At 43.8% G+C, this 21,729-nt stretch overlaps 3 protein-coding genes across 5 annotated transcripts in view; 2 read left to right on the plus strand and 1 right to left on the minus strand.

Annotated features, from left to right (window-relative positions):
- LOC100119248 (nephrin) overlaps positions 1-21,729 on the minus strand; it is a 116,212-nt gene that overhangs the window by 48,475 nt on the left and 46,008 nt on the right. The window lies entirely within an intron of this gene.
- On the plus strand, positions 14,458-15,369 carry LOC107980919. Of its 2 annotated transcripts, none has more exons than XM_016984214.2 (5): positions 14,458-14,553; positions 14,644-14,727; positions 14,816-14,863; positions 14,948-15,043; positions 15,116-15,369. In XM_016984214.2, the coding sequence occupies exons 2-5, from the start codon at positions 14,644-14,646 to the stop codon at positions 15,233-15,235; spliced, it is 348 nt and encodes a 115-aa protein (XP_016839703.1). In that variant the 5' UTR covers positions 14,458-14,553; the 3' UTR covers positions 15,236-15,369. The 2 variants fall into 2 exon arrangements, with proteins under 2 accessions (XP_016839703.1, XP_016839704.1); XM_016984215.2 differs by having other exon boundaries at positions 14,459-14,553; positions 14,948-14,998.
- LOC103316805 (serum response factor homolog B-like) lies at positions 17,137-18,333 on the plus strand. Of its 2 annotated transcripts, none has more exons than XM_008212432.3 (5): positions 17,137-17,225; positions 17,310-17,372; positions 17,459-17,494; positions 17,580-17,663; positions 17,970-18,333. In XM_008212432.3, exons 2-5 carry the CDS (start codon positions 17,310-17,312, stop codon positions 18,222-18,224), a joined length of 438 nt encoding a protein of 145 aa, XP_008210654.1. In that variant the 5' UTR covers positions 17,137-17,225; the 3' UTR covers positions 18,225-18,333. The 2 variants fall into 2 exon arrangements, with proteins under 2 accessions (XP_008210654.1, XP_008210655.1); XM_008212433.3 differs by having other exon boundaries at positions 18,012-18,333.

The raw sequence follows: 21,729 nt of genomic DNA on the forward strand, positions 1-21,729 counted from the left end.
CAACACACTGTGCAGTGCTAATTCCGCGAGCTCTCGTCCGGGCGATAAGCGTCATGCAGCTACTGCAGCTGTTTTCCAGCTGGGGTATTATGCGAGTGCACGTCGAGAGAGAGAGAGAGAGAGAGAGAGAGAGAGAGAGAGAGAGAGAGAGAGAGAGAGAGAGAGAGAGAGAGAGAGAGAGAAACTTTTTTCCCCGGCGCTGTGTCTTGGCGGAGCGAGGCTGTATAAACGAGCCTCTGGCCGACGACTGTTTGCGCCGAGCGTTTTCTCGCGGGTGTGTGCGTGCGGATGTGTACGTATATAGAGGGTTTAAACTCTTCAGGGATATTTTTTTAGCGTATTTGGAAAGCGCGGTTTGTGCGTTATCTGCGCGAGACTATCGGCCTCTGTCGCCTTGTGCAAAATAAAACTCCACGAGCGTTCGGATAAGTTTCTCCGCGCGTTTTTTTGCGCGCCAGCAGTACTTAGCGCAAAGTAGAAAATTCCGCGCTTGGTCAGGCGCGCGTATAAGGTATAGCACTCGATATACAGCCCCTTTTTTAAATCCAGCACTTTTCATTATCAGCTACTGCACTCGCGCGCGTTAAGAGAATGAGAGAAAAAAGGACGAGAGACAGAGAGCTGCTGCAGCGCAAGTTCTCCGGCCGTCGCAGCCGTTAATATCGATAAAAGTCGAGCCGGCTAATTATTCAAATCGACAAGGGGCAACGCCCCCGCACATTACAAGGCCATCCTCGTAAAAGCCAATTGCCCTGCAGAGCGAGATGAGAGGGAGCGTTATAGCCGATGAAAAATCTTGTGTGTACTCGTCGGATTAATTCCATAATGCTACTACTCCCAGGCTAAAGCCACGAGGAGGAAGCTGCGGGAATCGACTTTTTGCCGGATAGTGTGTACGTACACGCAGCGGCGGGTGGAGGATATTGTTATCTTTATTCGCTATAGTCGGAGGGGGGAGTTTGTGCTAGTCGCGAGAGGTAAATTGAATGAGGCAGGACGTACACGCGCGGGCGATAACAATGCGAGCTTGTTTATGAAGTAACCGACAAGTCTGTATACGCCTGTCGCCCGACTCCGAGCGGAGGGGGAGGGGAGCTTTGTGCGTCAGAGCGACGAGTGTACGCCGCTGATTACCGATGTTTTCGCTGCTTAACGAAATTCAAACAATTTCCATTGCGCCGCTTCATTTTTCAGAAGTAGCCAGCTGGTTGGGGAAGGCTTACATTGTGCAAGCAGATCGAGCGGACTCGTTTATCTTTCAGCGATCATCCTGATTCCTGTGAATTATTCTGTTTGCGGAGAGACTCACCGATGCTCCGCTGTGTATTTACCGTGTAATAACCGCGACGTCAGCCGCGTGTGACGATCAGGAGCTGTACTTACCTGAAACAGAAAAAAGAGAACGTAAGGTTACACCCACGAGTCAAATTGCACAACAAACGTGCGATATCGCGTCAATCGGACATGAGAAAAAGCCATTTCCTTGATTTACAAGCCCAGCTGCGCACGGTAGCAGAAACGAAAGAAGACAGTACATAGCGCGCGTCCTATGAAGATACATCGAAGTCCGTGAAATTCGAGCTCTCGCGACAAGAACACGGCGTCGCGGCGGCAAATCTTGATCGTATCGCGCCGCGTCCGCCCTCGGCTTTTTCGTCGACAATGTCGTCGGCGTGTCGAGTAACCGTTGTTTTTACGGCGCGACCGCGAGCTTCCTTTTTATCACCAATATTTTCCGGCGTAGCAGCCGGTAATTGACGCGGCCAATCATTTCACCCCGTTCGCCGCCATTAGCTTTGGCGCTGCTGTCTGGCTCGCTCATCTTTGCAAGGGAGTTTTTCATATTTTTCGCGCGCGTTTGATGCGCGCTACTCTGACGTGATTTTTTGCCGCTTGCTAATAACGCCTTTTTTCATAAACGAATAGGTACACAGAGATAGTATTTTTAATGAAAATTTAAACCGAGTTAATGGGCGACTGCAATTTCTCAAGATCTGCTTTGCGCCTCTATTAAAATATTTAATGAGATTCCTGCTCCGAAAGTTGTAATATTACGAATTTATAAATGGGCTTGCGAGATAACGCGTATTATTCATGCAAATGTCTAATAATATTATTTTCGAGAAAAAATGCTTTTCACAGCCATCAAAATTACGCGTTTGCTTTTCAAGTGCAGAACGTAATCATGAAAGAAGATTATTTTATCATGTTTTAAATCCACCGTACAGAATCGCATTTGAAAAAGATTTCAAAGTTGTTAAACGAAAGAGCTAAAATTTTTTTCACTCGAATTTTGAACAAATTTTAACGAAGCTCATCGTTATACGTAAAATACGTAATTCTATCTATAACGAGTGCGCGCTTTTCGTAGTTAATTAATTTCGTAATTTTATCCGATATATTTCGTTACATTTAAAGGGATTCAGAGCATTCTCTTTCAGAAATGTTATAGTTGGGTAACGTTTCAAAAGTCGAACAGCGCTTCTCGTTATATTTCAATCCTCTGACTAGCAGGGTAGCTAAAAGCGCTTGCGAACACGTGTACATCCGAATTAACAAAATATTTCTCGAATGAATTACCAGCTTTTCAGCCTCTACTTACGATATACGCCACACGTACACAACGACACGACTATGTACAAGCCGAAAACCTCACGCAGGGAGTTTCGCAGTCGCTTGAGCTGCTCGCTTCTGGGCAGTCAAAAGCGCGCGCGTGAAAGATAGACACACACACACACATACACACACACGGCGTGTGTAACGAGCGGACGGTTCTCGCGCGCGGCAAACGTTTGCTCGAGCGACCGACGTCGCTGCTGCTGCAAATACTCGTTTCTCTTTCTCTCTCTCTCTCTCTCTCTCTCTCTCTCTCTCTCTCTCTCTCTCTCTCTCTCTCTCTCTCTCTCTCTCTCTCTCTCTCTGTATAGCCAGTGCCGATGTATGCGCTGCTACCCACCGGGCCTCGGAGCGGAAGAGATTGATTAGTCGTGAGAGTGAGTTTGTATAATCGCGAGCTTTATCGGTGCTGGAATTTTACGGCGAAGCTTGATGCCGGTAATAATCGAGCCTCATTTTTAAAAAATACGGTAAAGGATATACGCATTTTCAAAGCAGATGCGATATATTATCTGACCGCAATGCGGGATTGTAATTTTTTGCATTATCTCTCTTGGCGGTGCGCGCGCAGCGCAAATAGGGTCGTCGAGCGTTATAATAATACGAAACGTCGGGATATTTTGAATTCCCTTTAAACCGCCACAAAGGAGCAATTTATTTTTAATAACAAGCTCTCGCTGCCCGCCGCGCTTGTATTTACCGAGTAACCGCGCGTTTGTGTTTATCCACGCACGGCAAGCTGTGTACGTCGTATAGTTCGATTACAGATAAGTCACGTTTTCACTTTGCGGCGCCGGCGCACATAGATGTTTATTCAACTCGTCTCGAGAAGTGTACCATATTCGCTTTCTATGTACCCTCGCAGTTTGCCTTCGGCGGCACGTTTTCCGAAAAAATGACAAGCTCTTATCGTGCGATAGTTCGCGATTTTTCGGGATAGCACTGTGCGCAAGAAAGGCTGCTTGTTAGTCCAGTCGAGCGCGAGCGATTTCACGACTCGGTAAACTTTAGCCCGCTCTCGTGCGGCGCAGCGTTTTATGCGCGACGATAGTCGAGACGAAAAAAAGGAAGCTATGCTGCGGCCGCGAGAAGGAGGAGAGGAACGAGGGAGAGGCGAAAAACCGCGCGCGAGAGGTTAGACGATCGGCTGCTCAATTGAAAGCGACTCTATTTTCCCGCTCTATTTGCTCACTTTAAAATGCATTCGCCACCGCCGCGGCGCATCTTACTACTCCAGTGCTTTTCTCGCGCTCGATGCATCTCATCCCGCCGAGTGCAATACAATTCACGTGCAGAGCTGTAGATATACGTGCGATTTCCTTCTCCCTCGTTCCGCTTTTTTCCGCCGCGGCGAGCCAGTAGCCTTTTTATTTCGGCGAGGACTCGGCGGCCTCGGTTCTGGGGGCGGTGGGTGGAAAAATATCGCGCTTCGCTTCGACTTCGCGAAAACCACTTTACCATTGAAATTCGCTTCGAAATCAGGGCCCGCCATCCGTTTAGAAATTACCCGTCGCATCAGCAACGTTTCCCTCTCTCTCTCTCTCTCTCTCTCTCTCTCTCTCTCTCACGCGCGAGCGCGCGTCGTTTCCTATCCAAGCGTCAGATCGCAGTAGACGCGGCGACGACGTCGACGAGGCGACTATTTTCGCTCCCTCTGCCTTTCGCGCAACGAGCTGCCAATCTCCGCGCGGGGATGCGCGCGAGATATCGAGTTTGCCGGCGCGCGATCGCAGATTGCACAAGCGGAGAGCTTTCACGCGCAGCAGCGATGGCGAGACGTCGGCATAGACGATGGTCTCGCCCAATATAGAGACAGCTCGGTAATTACGCTCGCGGTGGGTTATTAATTTTATTTTCGGAGATAAAAAAGTGCTTTGCCATCGACCGCGCGCGTGTGTTTATTTTTCGTAGCTATCTCGAAAGCTCTATAGAGGCGAAATGACATCGTACACTGCGCGAAGTTGATTAAAAAGCGCAAACCTCGCTGACGGCTAATGTTCGCTTCGCTCTTTATCGTAAAAAAGCGGCTCTTTCGAGACGCGGACCGAGAGGGAAATTTCGGACGTCGCCTCCATTCATCCAGCCCATAGAAATCTCCCGCACACTTTTCCGGATTGCGAGCCCGCGATTCAATCGGCGATATATCGCGCGCGGGCGCGCGCCCTTTCAATGGCCCCGACCGTCCATTCGCGCTCTAGGTACCACCTCGTCGTCGGGGTTAAAAAGCGTGAGGCTATACCGTGGCGTGCTGTAAGTATGTGTGGCGCGGCAAGGCTCTTACTTCCCTATTTTATATACAGGGAGTTTGCGGTTCGTTAGATTCTTATGAGGTCCGATGTTTATTTTCCGACGCCGAGATGGAGTGTATCGATTAATCATGAATTTTATAAACTTTCGCAAAAACAAGCGTCCACATTATGCGCACTTTATGCCAGTCAAAACTCGAAAGCGAAACGACGAGAGGGGGGAAAAAAAGGAAGACCGATAAGCCCGCTTTGAGGGAAAGCCGCGAAAACAAACCTGCGCAGTTTATTTCAATGGCAAGTATTACTCTCTGGCTTTATCGCAGTCGAGTGGACCCGTTGCATGGGCGTATACGTTTTTTTTTCTCGATGTCGCGCGCGCGCGTTATGTTGCGCATTTTCGCGTGATTATCAAAACACCGGCTCGACGGAAAAAAGCGAGCGCAGCTCTTAATCTATATCGCAGAGAGAGAGAGAGAGAGAGAGAGAGAGAGAGAAAAGAAGCAGTACGCCGGAGTACGTAGAGAAAAGAAGAGGCACTCGAGTGCGCATGGACGGCCCCCATCCTCCTCCTCCTCCTCGAGAGATCTTCGAGAATAACGAGAGTGAGAGCGAGAGCGGATAAAGAAAACGAAACGAAGGTAATGGCCGGAGGACGCTCCTATGGAGACGGAAGCGGAAGCCGACCGTATAAAGGATTCTTTGCAGCCGCTTCTCCGTTGCTTTGGACCCGTTAGAGTCATCGACCGATTACGATCGCAATTATATGCCGTCGGCGATGATGCACTGCTCGCTCGTATTTCAACCTGACGCTGCCGCTGCTGCTTTTGTTTACGTTTTCTCGCGATAACCGCGCAGTTACTGGAAAAAAAGCTCTCGCTGCTCTATCCGTAAATGAGATTGTAAAAAATTCAGTGCACGATTGACGTTTTCACTGAAAGTCCTTTTGCGACTCGAGAGAAAGAGAGCTACGCGCAGGATCGACAACACTTTACAGGATTAAGTCAATGTTTTCGATGCATGACCCGATTGAAATGAAGAGTAAGGGGGAAAAAAGGGCCGACGTATCCGTGTCCCGCCGCCGCGTCTGACCGTACCTCCATTTTTCCACGCGAATTAAAGAAAGCTCTTATCTCCTTCTCTGTATAGGGCTTAAAAACGCCTCCTTCAAATCATAAACTATAGCCCTCCCGATCGCCTCTACCACGCACGAATTCGCCAAAAATCCAAAGCGGCGGCCGTCCCTTTCAGCTCCAGCTCCGCTCGTCCGGAAATCCCTTTCCCAGGGAGACAAAAAGCCGGCGCTACTTGCGCATGCATCTATCGCGTATGTATATAGCGAAACTCGCGTGTGCGGGGGGCTCGCGAGGCTGGTCACGTCTTGCCCTCTCTTGGCTATCCCACCCCCTGGAAACGGGACTTGCATGTGCAGCAGCGGCAGCAGTATAGCGAGGCTTTTCCGCAGCCGACCCCACTTTTGAAGCGCTCGATCACGTACGCCGCTGGGATATCGGTCCGCCGGCGGACACTTTCCTCTTTCTCCTGTTTTGCCGCTCGCGGCACGTGATGCAGCGCGTTCGATACGGAGAATAGCTGTGTGTGTGTGCAGAGTTCATACTCTCGCGACTTTCGCGCCCCGGAAGTGCGACTATTAAAGTTCCCGGGCAAACGTTTACGCGGCTGCGCCCTATACTCGCTCGCAAATAAGCTAATTAGAAGCGCGCTCGCTGCACGCCGTGTACTCGCAGAAATAATTCGAGCAGCGCGCGCGCGAGTATGCATCTGCGATATACAAACGCATACGCGGAGCTTGTTTACATTCGCGCGAGCGAGCGAGCGCTGCGTTATAATACGTAAATTTTAACGATTATACGCTGCGGAGGAGCGCAAGAGACGTGCGTGCAGGATACTGCTACTGCGCGTAATTTCGTATGGGAGGGAATTTATTCCGGGCTTTCTTGGCCCGTTGCTCGAATTTTCTTTTATTTCGGGCTCGCTTCTTTTTATTGGGCCATTCTATACGTGTTTCCTTTGTCTCTCTCTCTCCCTCTCTCTCTCTCTCTCTCTCTCTCTCTCTCTCTCTCTCTCTCTCTCTCTCTCTCTCTCTCTCTCTCTCTCTCTCTCTCTCTGCCGATTCGATTGGACTTGGCTAGTCACTCTCGAGTCGAGTGCGCGCGCGCAAACAGCGGCGGCATTTGCATTCGCTGCGGTCCGAAAAGACAATTTTCCACGGGAAGAGGGAGGTGATGAATAAAACGCGGCGGAGGCGGCCAACGTCCTCGCATTATCTTCGATGGGATCGGAAAAATTTTATTTGATTCTTCCGAGCGCATTTCGCCTCGGCGCTGGATATTGCGCGAGCGAGGAGTATAATACGACAGGCCTTTATACTTCGCCCTGTACTCTCTCTCTCTCTCTCTCTCTCTCTCCCTCTCTCGATGGATTTATTAATCGAAATTAATCCGCGCAGCTCATTCAATTTCGGAGCAAAAACACGCGCAGCGGGGGGAGCATTATTAAAGGCAAACGGCGACGCGAATCTAACGAAAACAATCCCATTCTCTCCGCGGCTGGCGAGATTCTGCGAAACAACACACGGCGAGAGCGCCTTCAGAGAAACGCAAGTAAAAATAAAAGCTCGCCGCTCTCTCGTTCGGAAATACTCGAGAGAATAAAAGGCGAGACTCGCGGTACAGCGCATTTAATTAAATCTGGATCCTCATACAAGTATGTAAAGAAAGCTCTTATTTTTTACGAGCCGACCGCGCCGTTACAGGCACTAAAGACGCTTTATAGACCGCAGCAGCAGCAGCAGCCTAGCGGCGGAATGCGCTCAACACACTGCGCGCGAGATAAAAAGGAAGAGCTGCGAGGAATTGGACTTTGCGAGCTTTTTCGCGACGTCGTTCGAGATTGAGCCGTGCGCGCTCGTATATGTCGCAGCAGTTCTCGCTCTCTCCCCTTAATTCCGCCGCGCTCTTATTTATCCCGATTTCTCGGCTCGTCGGAAAAATAAAGCTCTCTCGCGCGCGGATTTTCGATACACGCGCCGACGCCCTCGTCCAAAAAAAGAGACAAGAGCGCTGAGCCGTGTATCGTATCCTATTATTCCAGCGCCGACGTCAGGGGCCTCCCTAAACAATCATTTCGCCAGACGAAACACAAACAGCGAATAACGAGAAAGCTCGGCGGCCGACGCAAACAAAAAGTGCGCACGCACGTTGCGAAAAAACGAGCCTGGCCGAGGAAAAAGCTCCTTGTATACAGAAAGAGGAGCGAAGAAAAATAAAGTCGAGAGACGGGCTAGCGTGCGCACGGCGGACGAAAATTACCCCCGCGGCTCGTTTCGCCGCGGATGCGAAATTTATTGCGTTTACTGGGACACGGCTTTTGCGCGCTTGTCGCGCTTTACATCCGCCGCTTTTACTTCCAGTCGGGGAGTAAATCTCATCTCACTGTGTCTTCGCCCGCTCGTCTATTCTCCGCGGCGCGATACGAGCTTGCGGCTGTGTAAACTTGACCTTTTTTGTCCGGAGATGACGTTGCTCGTCGTTGTCATCGCGAGTTTATTTCAAGACCGTCGAGTTCGGAAAGCCCGAGTTTTTTTTGCGCGATCGAGTGTATACGGAGCGAGGACAAAAAAGAGATTCAAAGGGACCGCAGGCTGTTCGATCAAAATTGACGCAACAATGCCGCGAATCGAAATTCAAACGGTATCCTACGTGCGCGCACACACACACACGCTGAGAACCTACTGCATCTGACAGGCGGCCAACGTAACTCCAATTAAATCCGTCGCAGTGCAGTCCCTTTTGCTGGTCCACCGGGTATGGCGCGCGGCTCTCTTTCTCTCTTGTGTAACAAACACAAAGCCAACAACAACAGCCTGGCACACACATAAAAAGAAGCCGCGCGCGAGCGAGCTTTTTCACTGCAAACTCTATTATCCAGCACGGATCGCGCGCGCATAACGACGAAGCGGAGCTTCTGCGGCGAGTTTACCTACGCCCCTGTGGGTATACATACGTGTCTCTGGGCGCATGTAGGGTCTGTATACGTATGCGCTTTGACCTTACAGCGCGACGGAGGCGGCGACGCTGATGAGGAATGGCCGATAGACGCCGGGAATTTGTCGAGCCTTGTGGAGCTTACGCTAATTGGCTGTTGGTTTGCAGTTTAATGCGCTTCTTGTTGCTCCGAATCCGATAAACGAAATGCTCATTGCTAGTATATCTGCATGTCGTCGCAATCGGCTCTTTGAAAGCGCGAAACCAACCCACCCTTCGCACAAAAAGCCGCAAAATGCAAGATTCAAAAGCGAAAAGAAAGAATCGAACCGGAGCAAGCTCGAAATCAATACGCAGACGCGCACAGTCAAGTAATCACACGAGGCGCGGCGCACGCACAATCAAAGTTTGTTCTCCGGTCCCGACAAAATCGCTCTATCTATTCTCTCTTTCTCTCTACCCTGAAAAAAATCCAATAACACGACAGCGCGTCGCACGCAGCAGCTCGTGTGAAATTTCCGCGGCTTTCACTGCTGCCCTCGCGCGCGCGGGCGCGTGTGTATGTGCAGAAGCGAGAGAAACGCGAGCGAACTGCGTATTCGCGAAATTCTAGAGAATAATGAAGCGCGCGCGCGCGCCGACTTTTTTCTGCCGACGCTTTTGTATCAGCTGATACACTCGCTGAAATTCGAGAGAGGGTGACGCGAAATTCCCGCGCTATATGTCCCTCGCGCGCGCGCGCGTGTCAAAGTTCGGAATAATCGAAGGTATAATGGAATTTTTTCTCGCGCTTCTCGGCTTTCCACGCCAGAAAAATCGCTATCACAATGGCCGCGGAATTAAATAGCTGGACACGCGCTTTGAACGGAGCTGTTTGTGAATTCGATATGTGTACGCGTGTGCGGGAGTTCCCTATTGATACGTCTGTCTTTTCGCGTCGCTTGTAAATATTTGTTATGAATCTTTTGATTTTGACCTGTTATTCCATGGGCTTAGTTAATGCAATCTGTACAAATCGTTACATTTTACAATTGTTGCACTTTACTATTTACGTCTTATAAACGTTCCTTTCTTACGAAACTAATATTCCTCTTTGTTTTTTTTTTACTTTTTCCCTATTTTTTAAAACTTTTACATTCGTTACACTTTTCCAGCCTTTACCCGTTTAACGTTTAACCTTGTGCATGCGCATTAAGTAAAAAAGACCGGACACCCTGACGTTGTGCAAGCTTGTGGAATCATCCGGGAACCCTATATTTTTATTTATTTATTTCCCACTCCTTGAACCATAGTTTCTGGCTAGCGGCGACAGGTGGCGCATAAGCACTTTTTAATTTCCCTCATAACACTCAGCGTGATTACCTGTATACATAGAGGTGTGCCACCTATGCCAAAAATGCCTTGTTGGACTTGCTGCTGTTGGCTGCCTATGCTATAACTGCTAAATGTTGATAGTTTTTTTTTGCATTTTCCTTTCAAATTGAATGATTTGACAGCTGTAATAACCAACTACATATACTGTGCTGGACATAAAAAATAATTCAATCGCCATATGTTCGTATTTCCTGCTTCCCAGGTGTATACAGGGATGACTTATCGCGCATACAGTTTCCTTTAAAAAGGTATATTGTGGCTCTAACTTTGCCAATACATAAAATAATCCTAGTGGTACTCGATCACCCCAACGCGAGCCTTCGAGCGTTAAAGAAATTCAAATTCGCAGCTACCGCCAGAAAGTAAAAAATCAATAAAAACCCGTAAAAACCTAAACAAGCTTCGAGAACTGCGAAGCTCCTCTCTTCGACACACACTCGCACAGGGCAGAATCCGGGCAGCAGCATAGTGGCTGCTCTCGCGCAGCTCTCTCGAACGCCGCCCGGCGCCAAAGTCGAATCGATTTTCAGGGCGTTGCATCGCGCGCGCCGCTGCCGCACCGGCGTCGCGCCACCGTCGTTGTCCTCCTCCTCCACCTCATCATCTTCCCACGCGTCGACTGCGCATTAAAGAGTCTATTACGCGGCGACGTCTACAATACGCGCCTTCGCGGCATTGTTTGATCTGTTATCGGAGAGTTTGCTCCGCGCGTTTTGCCTCGTCCGAGAAGCCGAGCGAAGCAAAGTTATCGGCGCTGTAAATGCATAACACGCGCGGCTATGTGTGTATACAAGATGACCCACCGGCGCGTCCTAAACTTCGGCCATTCAAGAGTAATTAGTAGTTGGCCAACTCGTCCCGGCGGCTGGAAACTACCAGCGGCGCTCGACTCTCGACTTTTTCCCCGCACGCATCTATTAGTTTATTAACTTCTCCGGCATCAGTTCGCCGCAGCTATACGTGCGCAGTAACGTATCGGCGATATCCGCTCTGAATTCCCAATAACCGTAAACATACCATCAACGTCAGCCGTCTAATAAGGCAGCGGTGCAGCGACTCCCTTAATCCTTCCTCCACATACGCATACGTGCGCTGTATAGTATAGGTACATAAGGTATGTGGACGTATCTCAGGAGGAGGCTCGCCGCGCGCGCGCGACATCGCACGGCAATTTACTTACGCGCTGCAGAGAGAGAGAGAGAGAGAGAGAGAGAGAGAGAGAGAGAGAGAGAGAGAGAGAGAGAGAGAGAGAGAGAGTGCGGAGTCTACTCCGAGACGTACGCATGCACATGTCGCGCGGCGCGACTACGCGATTAAGCGATTTACATCATTCCGCATTCAATGCGCTGCGGTGTGGCTTCGCGCACGTGCGCGCGCCTGGCCCGTGATTACGCGTGATTACACGATCATGAATATTACTTAATGATCGCGTCGCCGTATTCGCTCGCGTATCAACTGCTGCTGCGCATTCGGCCGTCGATTGGATTTATGGGCTAAACGCTTGGGAGTGTGGAATAACCGCATCATTGAGAGAGCTGCGGCAGCGCTCGTTGATTGACGATTCCCGCTAAACTGTTTTCCTTTTTGCAAGGAACCCTGCAGCAAAGTATCTGGATTACACCCTGGGCATAATTCACACACCGCGTAAACACGCGCCGCAGCGATAAGAGCGCGCGCCTCGGCTAATTAAAATTGACACACATTCAAGCCCGCGCAATAGCCGAAAAAGATAACGCACGAAGCTGTGCGACGTCGTGCAGCCCCCCGGGTCAAGTGTCTCGCTATATACGCGTAGTCGCGCGAGCGCGAAAAGGCAAGTGGCTCGAGCAGTTTAATGCTTCTCGAGCCCTATCTCCCGCAGCTTCCAGCAGCCCAACGTTTTACGGGATCACGTGCCGGGATGCGACGCCCGGCTATTATTGCGACCGTCGTTACATGCCACTGTCCCGCTGCTGCGGCGTGTAGCTCTACGTGTGCTACTGCTGCCGGTGCTGCGATCGTCGTTTAGGAAGTTGGAGGAATATCAGGGAGGGCGCTATACGGGGGGTGGAATTTTGCAAAATGAAGTCGGAGAGGTTTTTTGAACGCTTGCCAGCGGCTGATGCTATTTGCTAGACTGCACGCTTCGCGGGTTATCTTAATTTTCTGCTTGCTTTGTGCGGGGTGTATGAAAAATGAATTCGAGATAGTCGAGAGTGGTAGCAGTCGAGTGGAGTCAGACGGGAGTAGATCCACCCCTTAAAGTGCGAAGGGGCCGAGAGAGCTTGATACGTCAGCGCTCGAAAATTACGGAGATTCGGGAGTAGCGTATATCTGCGCTTTGAAGCAATGTGTCGTCGGACGCGCGAGTGCATATTTCATGGGCCGAGGTGTGGCGTGGAGAGGAGCAGCGATTGGCTCGGCTGCCCTTATTTGGCTTTGAAACTGTTCTCGCGGCGACGGCGGCGGAGACAAAGTTGAAAGTCGCGCGCGGAAAACCGATATGACGTGCCACCGCCGCAGCGAAGCGTAGTTGTGCTTTTGTTGGCGGATTTTTAATTCGCTTTTCCATCGGATCTGCGCAGGCAGAGGCGTCGCGTAATTATACTGGATATTTATACGCGCTTACGAAGCTTTAGAAACTTTCCGCGCGGCTTTAATGAATATATTTATTGTTTATACTTAGTTGACGTTGCCTACACGACGCCGGAGTTCGTTAACGAAGTTATCAACTTATTGTGCTCGGAAAAATCAGGGCAAGGCGTTCGTTTCGACGAAAAGATGCGACGCGAACATGTTTATTCCTCCGCAGAACACCGAGAGAAAAGAATCCTTGTCGCAAAGGATTCGCGACTTAACCACAGCTTATTTTTCATGTATTTGCTGCTAACGAAAATTTCTTCATAGTAAGAGAAAAATTCTTAACTATTAAGAATTTAGGAATTTTTTAGCGATTGTGGCGCAGGTTATATTTGTATGATACCTATCGTGCTATCATTCGAATATATTTTGCAAAAACTTTTGCAAAAAATCTTTCAACATCGAATAGTCTCAGAGCGATACTAAATGATAATAAGAAGTGAAAACAAGTAATTATAAAATGCTAGTGATTTTACGTCGACGGAAAGAAAGTTACGAAAATTCAAAAATCTGAAAGCCTAACTGTTAAGACGCTTGGATTTGTCCATATTTTAATCCATTTTTCTTAACAGTTAAGAATTCTTCTTTGTGTCAAGGATTCTTTTCTCTCAGTGAACGAATAAAATTTTCAATCCGATGATGCGACCGTCCAATTTACATAGTGCAAGTTTCTCCCTGTGTATGTCATACGTAATCCCCGGCGCACACAATTGAATTCGCGGTTTCTTTATTCGATAAAAATGAATTTGCGACTCGCGTTATCGAATAAAGCCAGAACGCGACACACACATGCGCTCAGTCCGAGAATTCCGCTGCATAGAAATTTCCCGCAAATACGGTACCGCACCGTAAACTAGACCAAGAGCCGAAATTGCATACCGCTTTTTCCAGAAAAACTGGAATAACGAGGCGAAAATCGCACGCAGTTTTTGTGGGCGCAAAAAGTGATGGGGTGGGGCGAAAATTAATAATCTCCTAGACGAGCTGGCTCCCGTAAAAGCCGCAGAATTTAATCCAAGACTTAACGCGCCTGGGACCCCCCTCCCTCGCCACTTTTACCCCTGGCGCCCTGGCAATACTTTACAGCGCATCTTGCTCCAAGATTAATGGGACACCGTACTTTTTTTGGCAGGGTTTTCGCTTTTTTTTATTTTTAAGGAGGATTTCGCAAAATACGAGTTTGCTTGGCTGGGCGAGTGAGTCGCGTCTTAATTACTCGGCTGCGGCTTGGAAGTAATTGATTTAGCGCGATTAACGAAAGCCGAGATTAAATGTCGTCTGGTGAGGGTGGCTGTTTAATGTCCTTTTGTATTATCAAACAGATTAGAACTTTCTAAGGATTACATTTCATGCAATACGTTGAGTATACGAGTAGAAATTAAACTTTATTACGTCATTTTTCGTCTTGTGTTTTTAAATTACATCTATGAGAAAAGCTATTAACGCACCTATTCTCACTAGGCAAATGCTAAATCGTGACTTTGAATAAGTAAGTTTAATCAAACAATTATATTAGTTATATTGCGAAAGTGCGTGATCCAAACAAAGCTTTTGTGTGAGTACCGGTGATAATGTATGCATAATATTGTTCGCTTTAATTCCTCATTAAAGTATAAATAACGTGTGGCGAGACACGGTGGTACGAGTCTCCAGCAGAAATTTTGCTTAGTTCGTCTTCTATTCTATTTGGCAAGGTAAGACACTAGTCATAATACTTTCTTTCGCATAACTAAGTAACTATATTTGCAATTTGGGAAAGAAAATGAGTAACTTGGATTTGTTAGATGAAGTACGCAACAGTAGCTCTGATTGCACTTAGTCTTTTTGCGGTGATTTCTGCAGCTCCATCACAGGATAGCAATGAAAGTGTACGTATTATTTGTATTTCAAGAATTTTGTGAACCGACATATCATAAAATTACATATATTTAATCAGTATTTTTATTTTCAAAACAGTATCTCTCCAAATTTAAACAAGCTGCAGCAGTCGAGGGCGCTAAAGTGGTACGCATTTTTTTGATAATAATTGATATGACTTTTGAAATTAGAAAAAATGCAATTAATAATCATATATTTATAAAATAACAGGCTTCCTACATTCAAGATAAAGCAGCTGAAGCGAATAAGTACCTGAGCGATGTAAGTAGTAAACAGCATGAACATTCTCAAATTCATAAAGAAGATGTGCGTATTTGATAAAAATAAAATATTTGTCTTTTTTATAACAATATATTTAATGATTTTTTTTTTAAATAGCACGATTCATATGTGACTGATTCAAACAAAGGCGAATCATCAACCCCGTCTCAGGATGAAAATGACAAGCAATATAACGTTGAATTTGATTCAAACAAAGATAAATCATCTACCAAATAGCTAGAAGAGTAAAATACAGCATGCAACGGCATTTTTCTTTTTAAATTCAAGTTGCATTGGGTCAATGATATTATGTACGCTAAAGCTAATATATTATATTTTGAAATTGCAATAAACGATCATTAAAAACTAAATTAAATTATCATGTCATCCCTAAAATTATAACATGGATACTATGAGATTAAAAGTTCTGCTTCGGATAAATGTTATGAAGTATATTAAGATAGAACTCTGGTAAAAATATAAACTTTTTTATTTGTCCATTGTTGATTTTTAATTAAAATTTTGATAGTCTGTTTATATTTTAAAAGGTATGAGAGCTGTGTATAGTACATTATGAACTAGAGGCATAAGTCGTACTTTACGGCATGGCGTGTATAAGCGCGTGAGCGTAGTGAGTGTGCTTAACGCCGTGCCATGAAGAACGACTTATAACACATGTATTGTACATTATTTCATAGCAATGACTAGCATAAACCCGCTGTCACGCCTATCCGTGATATTAGTAGTCCTTTTTTTCATCGTTCGGTTAGCGCCCAAGCGTAGCGAAGTTGTGAGTATTGTGAGTATTTGTTGAACCAAAAGTAAGGGAAGTCGTTGACAACATTTATTTAAATAAAGTATAGATTTTGCAATGCTAATAATAAAATAATCTATTTTCATCCACACACTAATAGATATGTAACGTGCCATGTTCTCTGGTAGAAATGTCAACGGTTCAATGGCTTAGCAATGGCTTATTTAACCAATAACGCCAATGAACCGCTTAGAAAATCGCTAAATAACCGCTTACTGTAATAGAAGCTTATGCACAGCTCCTTGCAGTTAATTTGCTTAAATTCAGTTGACTAGCCATACGTATACAATTGTCAGGTTAAAACTTTTATTAATAAATATAAATTTACCTATATGATTGATTATAATTGAAAAAAGGTTAGGAAATGCAAAGGACATGTAACAATTTGTAGATAATATATTTAAGTTGTATCTAGATAGGTTAAGAGGTTAGGATAATCACCAGCTAAATGAATCAATTTAATTTTATTAATATTTCAATTTTTTACATTTATTATAGTCCTATTCTACTATCTGAACAAGGTTTGTATGATACGCATGCACTGCACTTCATTTCACTTGACCGTACCAAGTCGTCAACTGTTATTTCATAATTTCATGCTGTCTGATTCAATAAGATAAATAAAAATTGTTTGTATTAGCAAACTAAATAGTTCAAAATGCCTTGTTCAACAAGACTAAACTAAAAAAGAACCCATTCAAAAATTCATTGTGGTTTTGAGTACATAAGATAAGAATTTCACATTTTTCTTGGCATCTGTGATTTTTGACCAAATCAGTCAATTAAAGTAATAATACAATAAAGATTACTTGAATTTATTAATCAGCTCTTGGTATTTTCTAAAAGAGCACATCAATAATCTACTATTAGAATTGCACTTCATCACTTTTAATACTTAAATTTATATGTCATCACTATTTTGTGTAAGTAATTAAGACTATTACATTTTTTCTCCAAAAAATGAATGCCAAATGCTCCAAATACCAAAATCATACAATTGAAAAGACTTCAACAAAAAACCTTGCTTTCATTTAGAAAATATGATAACATGAAGTATATATCTCGTTATCATCACGGGATTTACAACCTTTTCAATATGCTATACTTTTCGTAGGTAGAAACAACGTATGTATGTACCTTAGCAATTCTTCAATCGTGACTTAGAATACGCGAGTTAAATTAAATGTCATTTTAGTCCTATTGAAGCGAGATAGGAACTATTTTCATGCAAATGAAATGCTAACACTTTGCGTGATCGGGAAAAGCTTTAGAGAGCACCCATGGCAATGCATAAATAATATATTCCTCATTTTAGTATAAATAACGAGTGGTGAGACACGGTGGTATCAGTCTTTGGTAAAACTTGTCGTTAGTTCACATTAGACTTGCAGCTTCTATCCCCATTTCAGAAAAGTAAGATGTATAACATAACACTTTTTTGTATATACTATATTTATTCACACTTTTAATGGACATCCTAACTTTTATATTTGTTAGATGAAATACGCTACAGCAGTTCTGATTTTATCCGGCCTGATGGCTATAGTTTCTGCATCCGAGGTATATATCTTTTACATTATAAAAAATTACGAATATAATTAGCATTATATTATACTTACGAAGCAGCCTTCGCTATTTTCAAACAGATATTCTCATCATTTAATCACGCAGCAGATGATGGGGTATTTAACCTTTTTATACATTAAAAAAAGTATTTTATTTAAGATTTAAAAAAATCAATTGGCCATATGCTTTTATGCTATGCAGGTTTCTAACATTCAAAGTAATGCAGCCAAATTAAGTCAAGCTGCTCAGGATGGGCCAGCAAATAATCACAATGATTCAAAAAATGTACGTATTTTAAATATTAAACTTACAAGTCTACGCAAGCTTAAAATTTTATAGCACAGTGTTGCTAAAATCCGCTGTTAAGTCACGCCTATCTGTGACTAAAGTATTCCTTATTTGCACCGTGAGGTTAGCGCACGAGCGTAGCGAGTCACGAATAGGCGACTTGCGGATTTTAGCAGTCTGTGCTATAAAATTTTATACGATACTCTTGACTGAAATGGTTCAGTTTTACACGGCGCTTAGCGCCGTGTAAAAAAGGACTATTTAAGTCACACGTATCTATTTTTAACAATTTTTTTCGAACAGTATGAATCTGATGCAAATAATCAGTCTCTGTCTGATAAAAAGAATTCAAAGGAACATGGATCTACCGAGTCTAAAAATGAGAACGATAAAGAAAAATCAAGTGGCGAGTCTGACAAGAATAATGATGAAGTTGTTGGAGAATCTGATTCAAACAAAGGTGAACCGTCAACTGAATCAAAAAACGAAAACGATAAAGGAAATGGCAGGGATGAATCTGACTCAAAAGTAAATGGACCTCACAAAATGCCTTTCTAGAAAATTGTTCCAATCCAGATAAAGTTAAGAATATCACCATTATTTAAAAAAAAAAACCAAACAAATACTAAGTTTGGAAATCGAAATAAATGACTATAAAGCATATTAATTTATGATTTTCTTTATCCTAAAATCACCAAATTCTTGCTATTCTTAGTGAATTTAACTTCACTTAACTTAAAAATTTTAATCCTGCTTTCAATGATTGCTGTGAAATATCAAATAAATTGTTATATGGACAACATATTTTAGGTTATTCTATTATTTGCCAAGCAGAAATACAGAGGTTGGCGAGGCCTTTTTTCAATAACGACTACCAAAAATTTTGCATTTTAACATGTTGTCTACTTAGCTTTAAGATAGATTAATACTAGTCCATACTTTTAAACAAAATCATTAGTCTTCCGTGAATTAAAGATACAGAAACTTTCAATTGAAGAATCTTTTAGTTTCATAAAAACATAAGCTTAACGATTTAAATCAAGACTATTAATTAAAATGCTAGAAAACTATAAAATATGAGATTATGTCGTCTAGTGACATTACCACGATTTGTTGCTTTTCCACTTGAACGCGACTTCAATGAACTTAATGGATTACTTGATTAGCGGCACGAATAACAGTTGAAAATCATATCAAAGTTATGATGCTGAGTTTTGAGTAGTAAAAAATAATTTACTACGACTATATTTTAACACAATTGAAATAATTATATAAATTGAATTTTTTAGTGAATTGGAGGCACTGTATTCTGCAGAACAAAAATGAAAATCAAACTTTTTAGTTTATTTTCAACTTTGGAATCACAAAATGCAAAAAGGACGGGCCTCCTTTTGCCCCTTAAGCGAACAAATTGTAATTAATCTAAAAATAGTTGGAAACAAGTTATAAATTATTTGAGGAAAAAAGTATCGTCTAAGGATTACGATACTTTTATACTTCTATAATTATATACTATGAGAACTGAAAGATTTCAAATTTGACGTTTTTAATGGAAATTATGTTAAAAGTATAGTTATTTTATTTTAACATGTTCATTTTATCATTTTCTGTTACAATGCCGCTACCCTAAGCGGGTTTTGGGCGTTGTCGTCCAGATCGGACGGGTGGGTGCCTATCACCACTACACAGCGCGTCCTCAGGTTGCGGATAGAGGAACAGCCCCTGAGAAAGAGGTTAGCTGCAAATAAATTGAATAAGCCGTCGCGGACAGCCGATAGGAACAGGCGTGGGTGTGATGAGCCCACACTGTCGAACGCATTCATCTAGAAACACTACGCAAGCACCACAACAAAAAACACTTCACATTATCTCTTATCTCTTAATCGATCTCTTTCATCACACATTACAAAAATGGGCAAAAATCCTGCTTCCGAGGAGGATGCGGGAGCGATGACAACTGCCCCGAAAGGAGATGTGTAGAATGATTCGAAAAAACGGTAAAAGAGGTCGCGAATAAAGTACTAGGTAAAAAGAAAAAGCCAAAGAGCAAACCATGGTTTGACGAAGAGTGCGAACTCTGGTTTGAAAGGCGCAAAAAGGCTAAATTAGATAGCTTACACAATAGAAGCGATAGGACCGTAGAAGAGTATTCTAACGTAAGGTAATAGGCGAGCGCGATCTACAGAAATAAGAAGCGGGAGTATCAAAAGAATCTTATTAGGAGAATAGAAACTAACAGTAAGGAAAATAACCCCCGCGAAATGTACAGAGGGATTAACGCCATCAGAAAGGATTTTAGGAGTAGAGCGCAATTGATGAAGGACGAAAACGGGGACCTCGTAACAAATGACAACGAATTACTGTCGCTGTGGAAAAACTATTTCGATAAATTATCAAACGTGCACGAAAATAGCGAAGAACAAGGGACAAAATTCACACTGCCGAACTCCACGTGGAAGAACCGAGCTACCAAGAAGTAGAGGCCGCGATTAAAAAACTAAAAAACAACAAAGCAGCGGGAAATGACTCTATACCAGCTGAGTTACTCAAATATGGAGGCATCCAGCTTACTTTTAAAATCTAGAAACAGTATGTGCCATCTGGAAAAATGAAACAATACCCGAAAATTGGAAGGAATCCATCATTACCCTGGTAGCAAATGGCCGATAAGTTCTGGTCCGTTCCCTAGCGACTCGGTAGAAATGAAACCCAGAATCCGTCGAGAAATATGCGTAGTTTCTACGCTGAAACACGAGTAGCAGAAGTTCTCTTACTTTTTTGCGCATGCGCGTACGGTTCAAGCCAGGCACAGGCATACATAAGTATTGTAGAGGCTGTCTGCTATGTTATGCAGCAGAATAGCATAGCAGACAGAACTACAGTTTTCACAGTTTCAGTCAATATTGAATGATGAATATTTAGCCTATAAATTCTAGAATGATTTTAAAGGGAAAATATGATTTGCAAAAAGTGCCCATTAAGAGTGAAAACCTAACCATACACATGCATACAGTCATATATGACAGTATGTACAAGCATGCTGTACTGACTGACTTTGTGTTGTTGAAGTGCAATTACTGTGTGAAAAATGTCATCGATGCTCAAAGTCACCAATGATGAGGTTTGCACAGGTATTTCAAATCTCATCAGTAGGCGAGCGCAGTCACTGTCAACCACCAAATCTCTCATAATAATGCTAAATCCATGATATTCAAGTTTGATGTCTGTTCTTTGCATTGAGACTTGTTAAATTATTTAGAAACAGCCTGCTATCTCAGTTTTCACTTAACAGTCTTGGTACGGCTTTGCAATTTTGCAATTTAATTTATATTGGTATGTTGAAAGAGTATATTAAGTTGAATTCATTCTAGCTGATATGAATTCAACTTTCATGTATAGACCCACCTGTATTTTTGCCGACAAAGCCATAGGGTTAAGGGTGCAAAGCTGAACCAAGACTGTTAAGTAAAAACTTATATGGCAGTCTGTTTCTAAGTAATTGAACAAGTCTCAACGCAAAAGAACAGACATCCACCTTTAATATCATGGATTTAGCATGATTATGAGAGATTTGGTGGTTGAGAGTAACTGTCTCGCATACTGATGAGATTGAAATACCTGTGCAAACCTCATTATTGGTGACTTTGAGTGCATCGATGACACTTTTGACACAGTAATTGTACTTCAACAACACAAAGTCAGTCAGTACACAATGCTGTGCATACTGTCATGTATGAGAGCATGCATGTGTAGGGTTAGGTTTTCACTATTAATGTGCACCTTAAAAATCATGTTTCCCCTTTAAAAGACATTGTAGATGAATTTATTTATCAATTTATGAATATTTTCAAACAATGTCAATGAAGGGCAGGATCACTGGTGTGAAAAGTAAGCTTATATGAACAAATCATAGTGGAGAAAAAATTCTACCGAGATTTCTTCCAGAAATCATGTCTGATTTATCGGGGTTTTCATCTAGATTCTACTCTGGAAACCTGCTAGATTTGAAAAATCTCGGTAGTTTCCAGGTACTTTCAGATTTTTACCAGATTTTTAAAAAAGG

Source organism: Nasonia vitripennis, chromosome 3 (genome assembly GCF_009193385.2).
Source record: "Nasonia vitripennis strain AsymCx chromosome 3, Nvit_psr_1.1, whole genome shotgun sequence".
NCBI classification, from domain to species: domain Eukaryota; kingdom Metazoa; phylum Arthropoda; class Insecta; order Hymenoptera; family Pteromalidae; genus Nasonia; species Nasonia vitripennis.

Coding starts and splice junctions, on each gene's coding strand:
- LOC107980919 (XM_016984214.2), top strand. CDS start 14,644: ATGAAGTACGCAACAGTAGCTCTGATTGCACTTAGTCTTTTTGCGGTG. Junction 14,864..14,947: donor CAGTCGAGGGCGCTAAAGTG/GTACGCATTTTT, acceptor ATAAAATAACAG/GCTTCCTACATTCAAGATAA. Junction 15,044..15,115: donor CTCAAATTCATAAAGAAGAT/GTGCGTATTTGA, acceptor TTTTTTAAATAG/CACGATTCATATGTGACTGA.
- LOC103316805 (XM_008212432.3), top strand. CDS start 17,310: ATGAAATACGCTACAGCAGTTCTGATTTTATCCGGCCTGATGGCTATA. Junction 17,373..17,458: donor CTATAGTTTCTGCATCCGAG/GTATATATCTTT, acceptor ATTTTCAAACAG/ATATTCTCATCATTTAATCA. Junction 17,495..17,579: donor ATCACGCAGCAGATGATGGG/GTATTTAACCTT, acceptor TATGCTATGCAG/GTTTCTAACATTCAAAGTAA.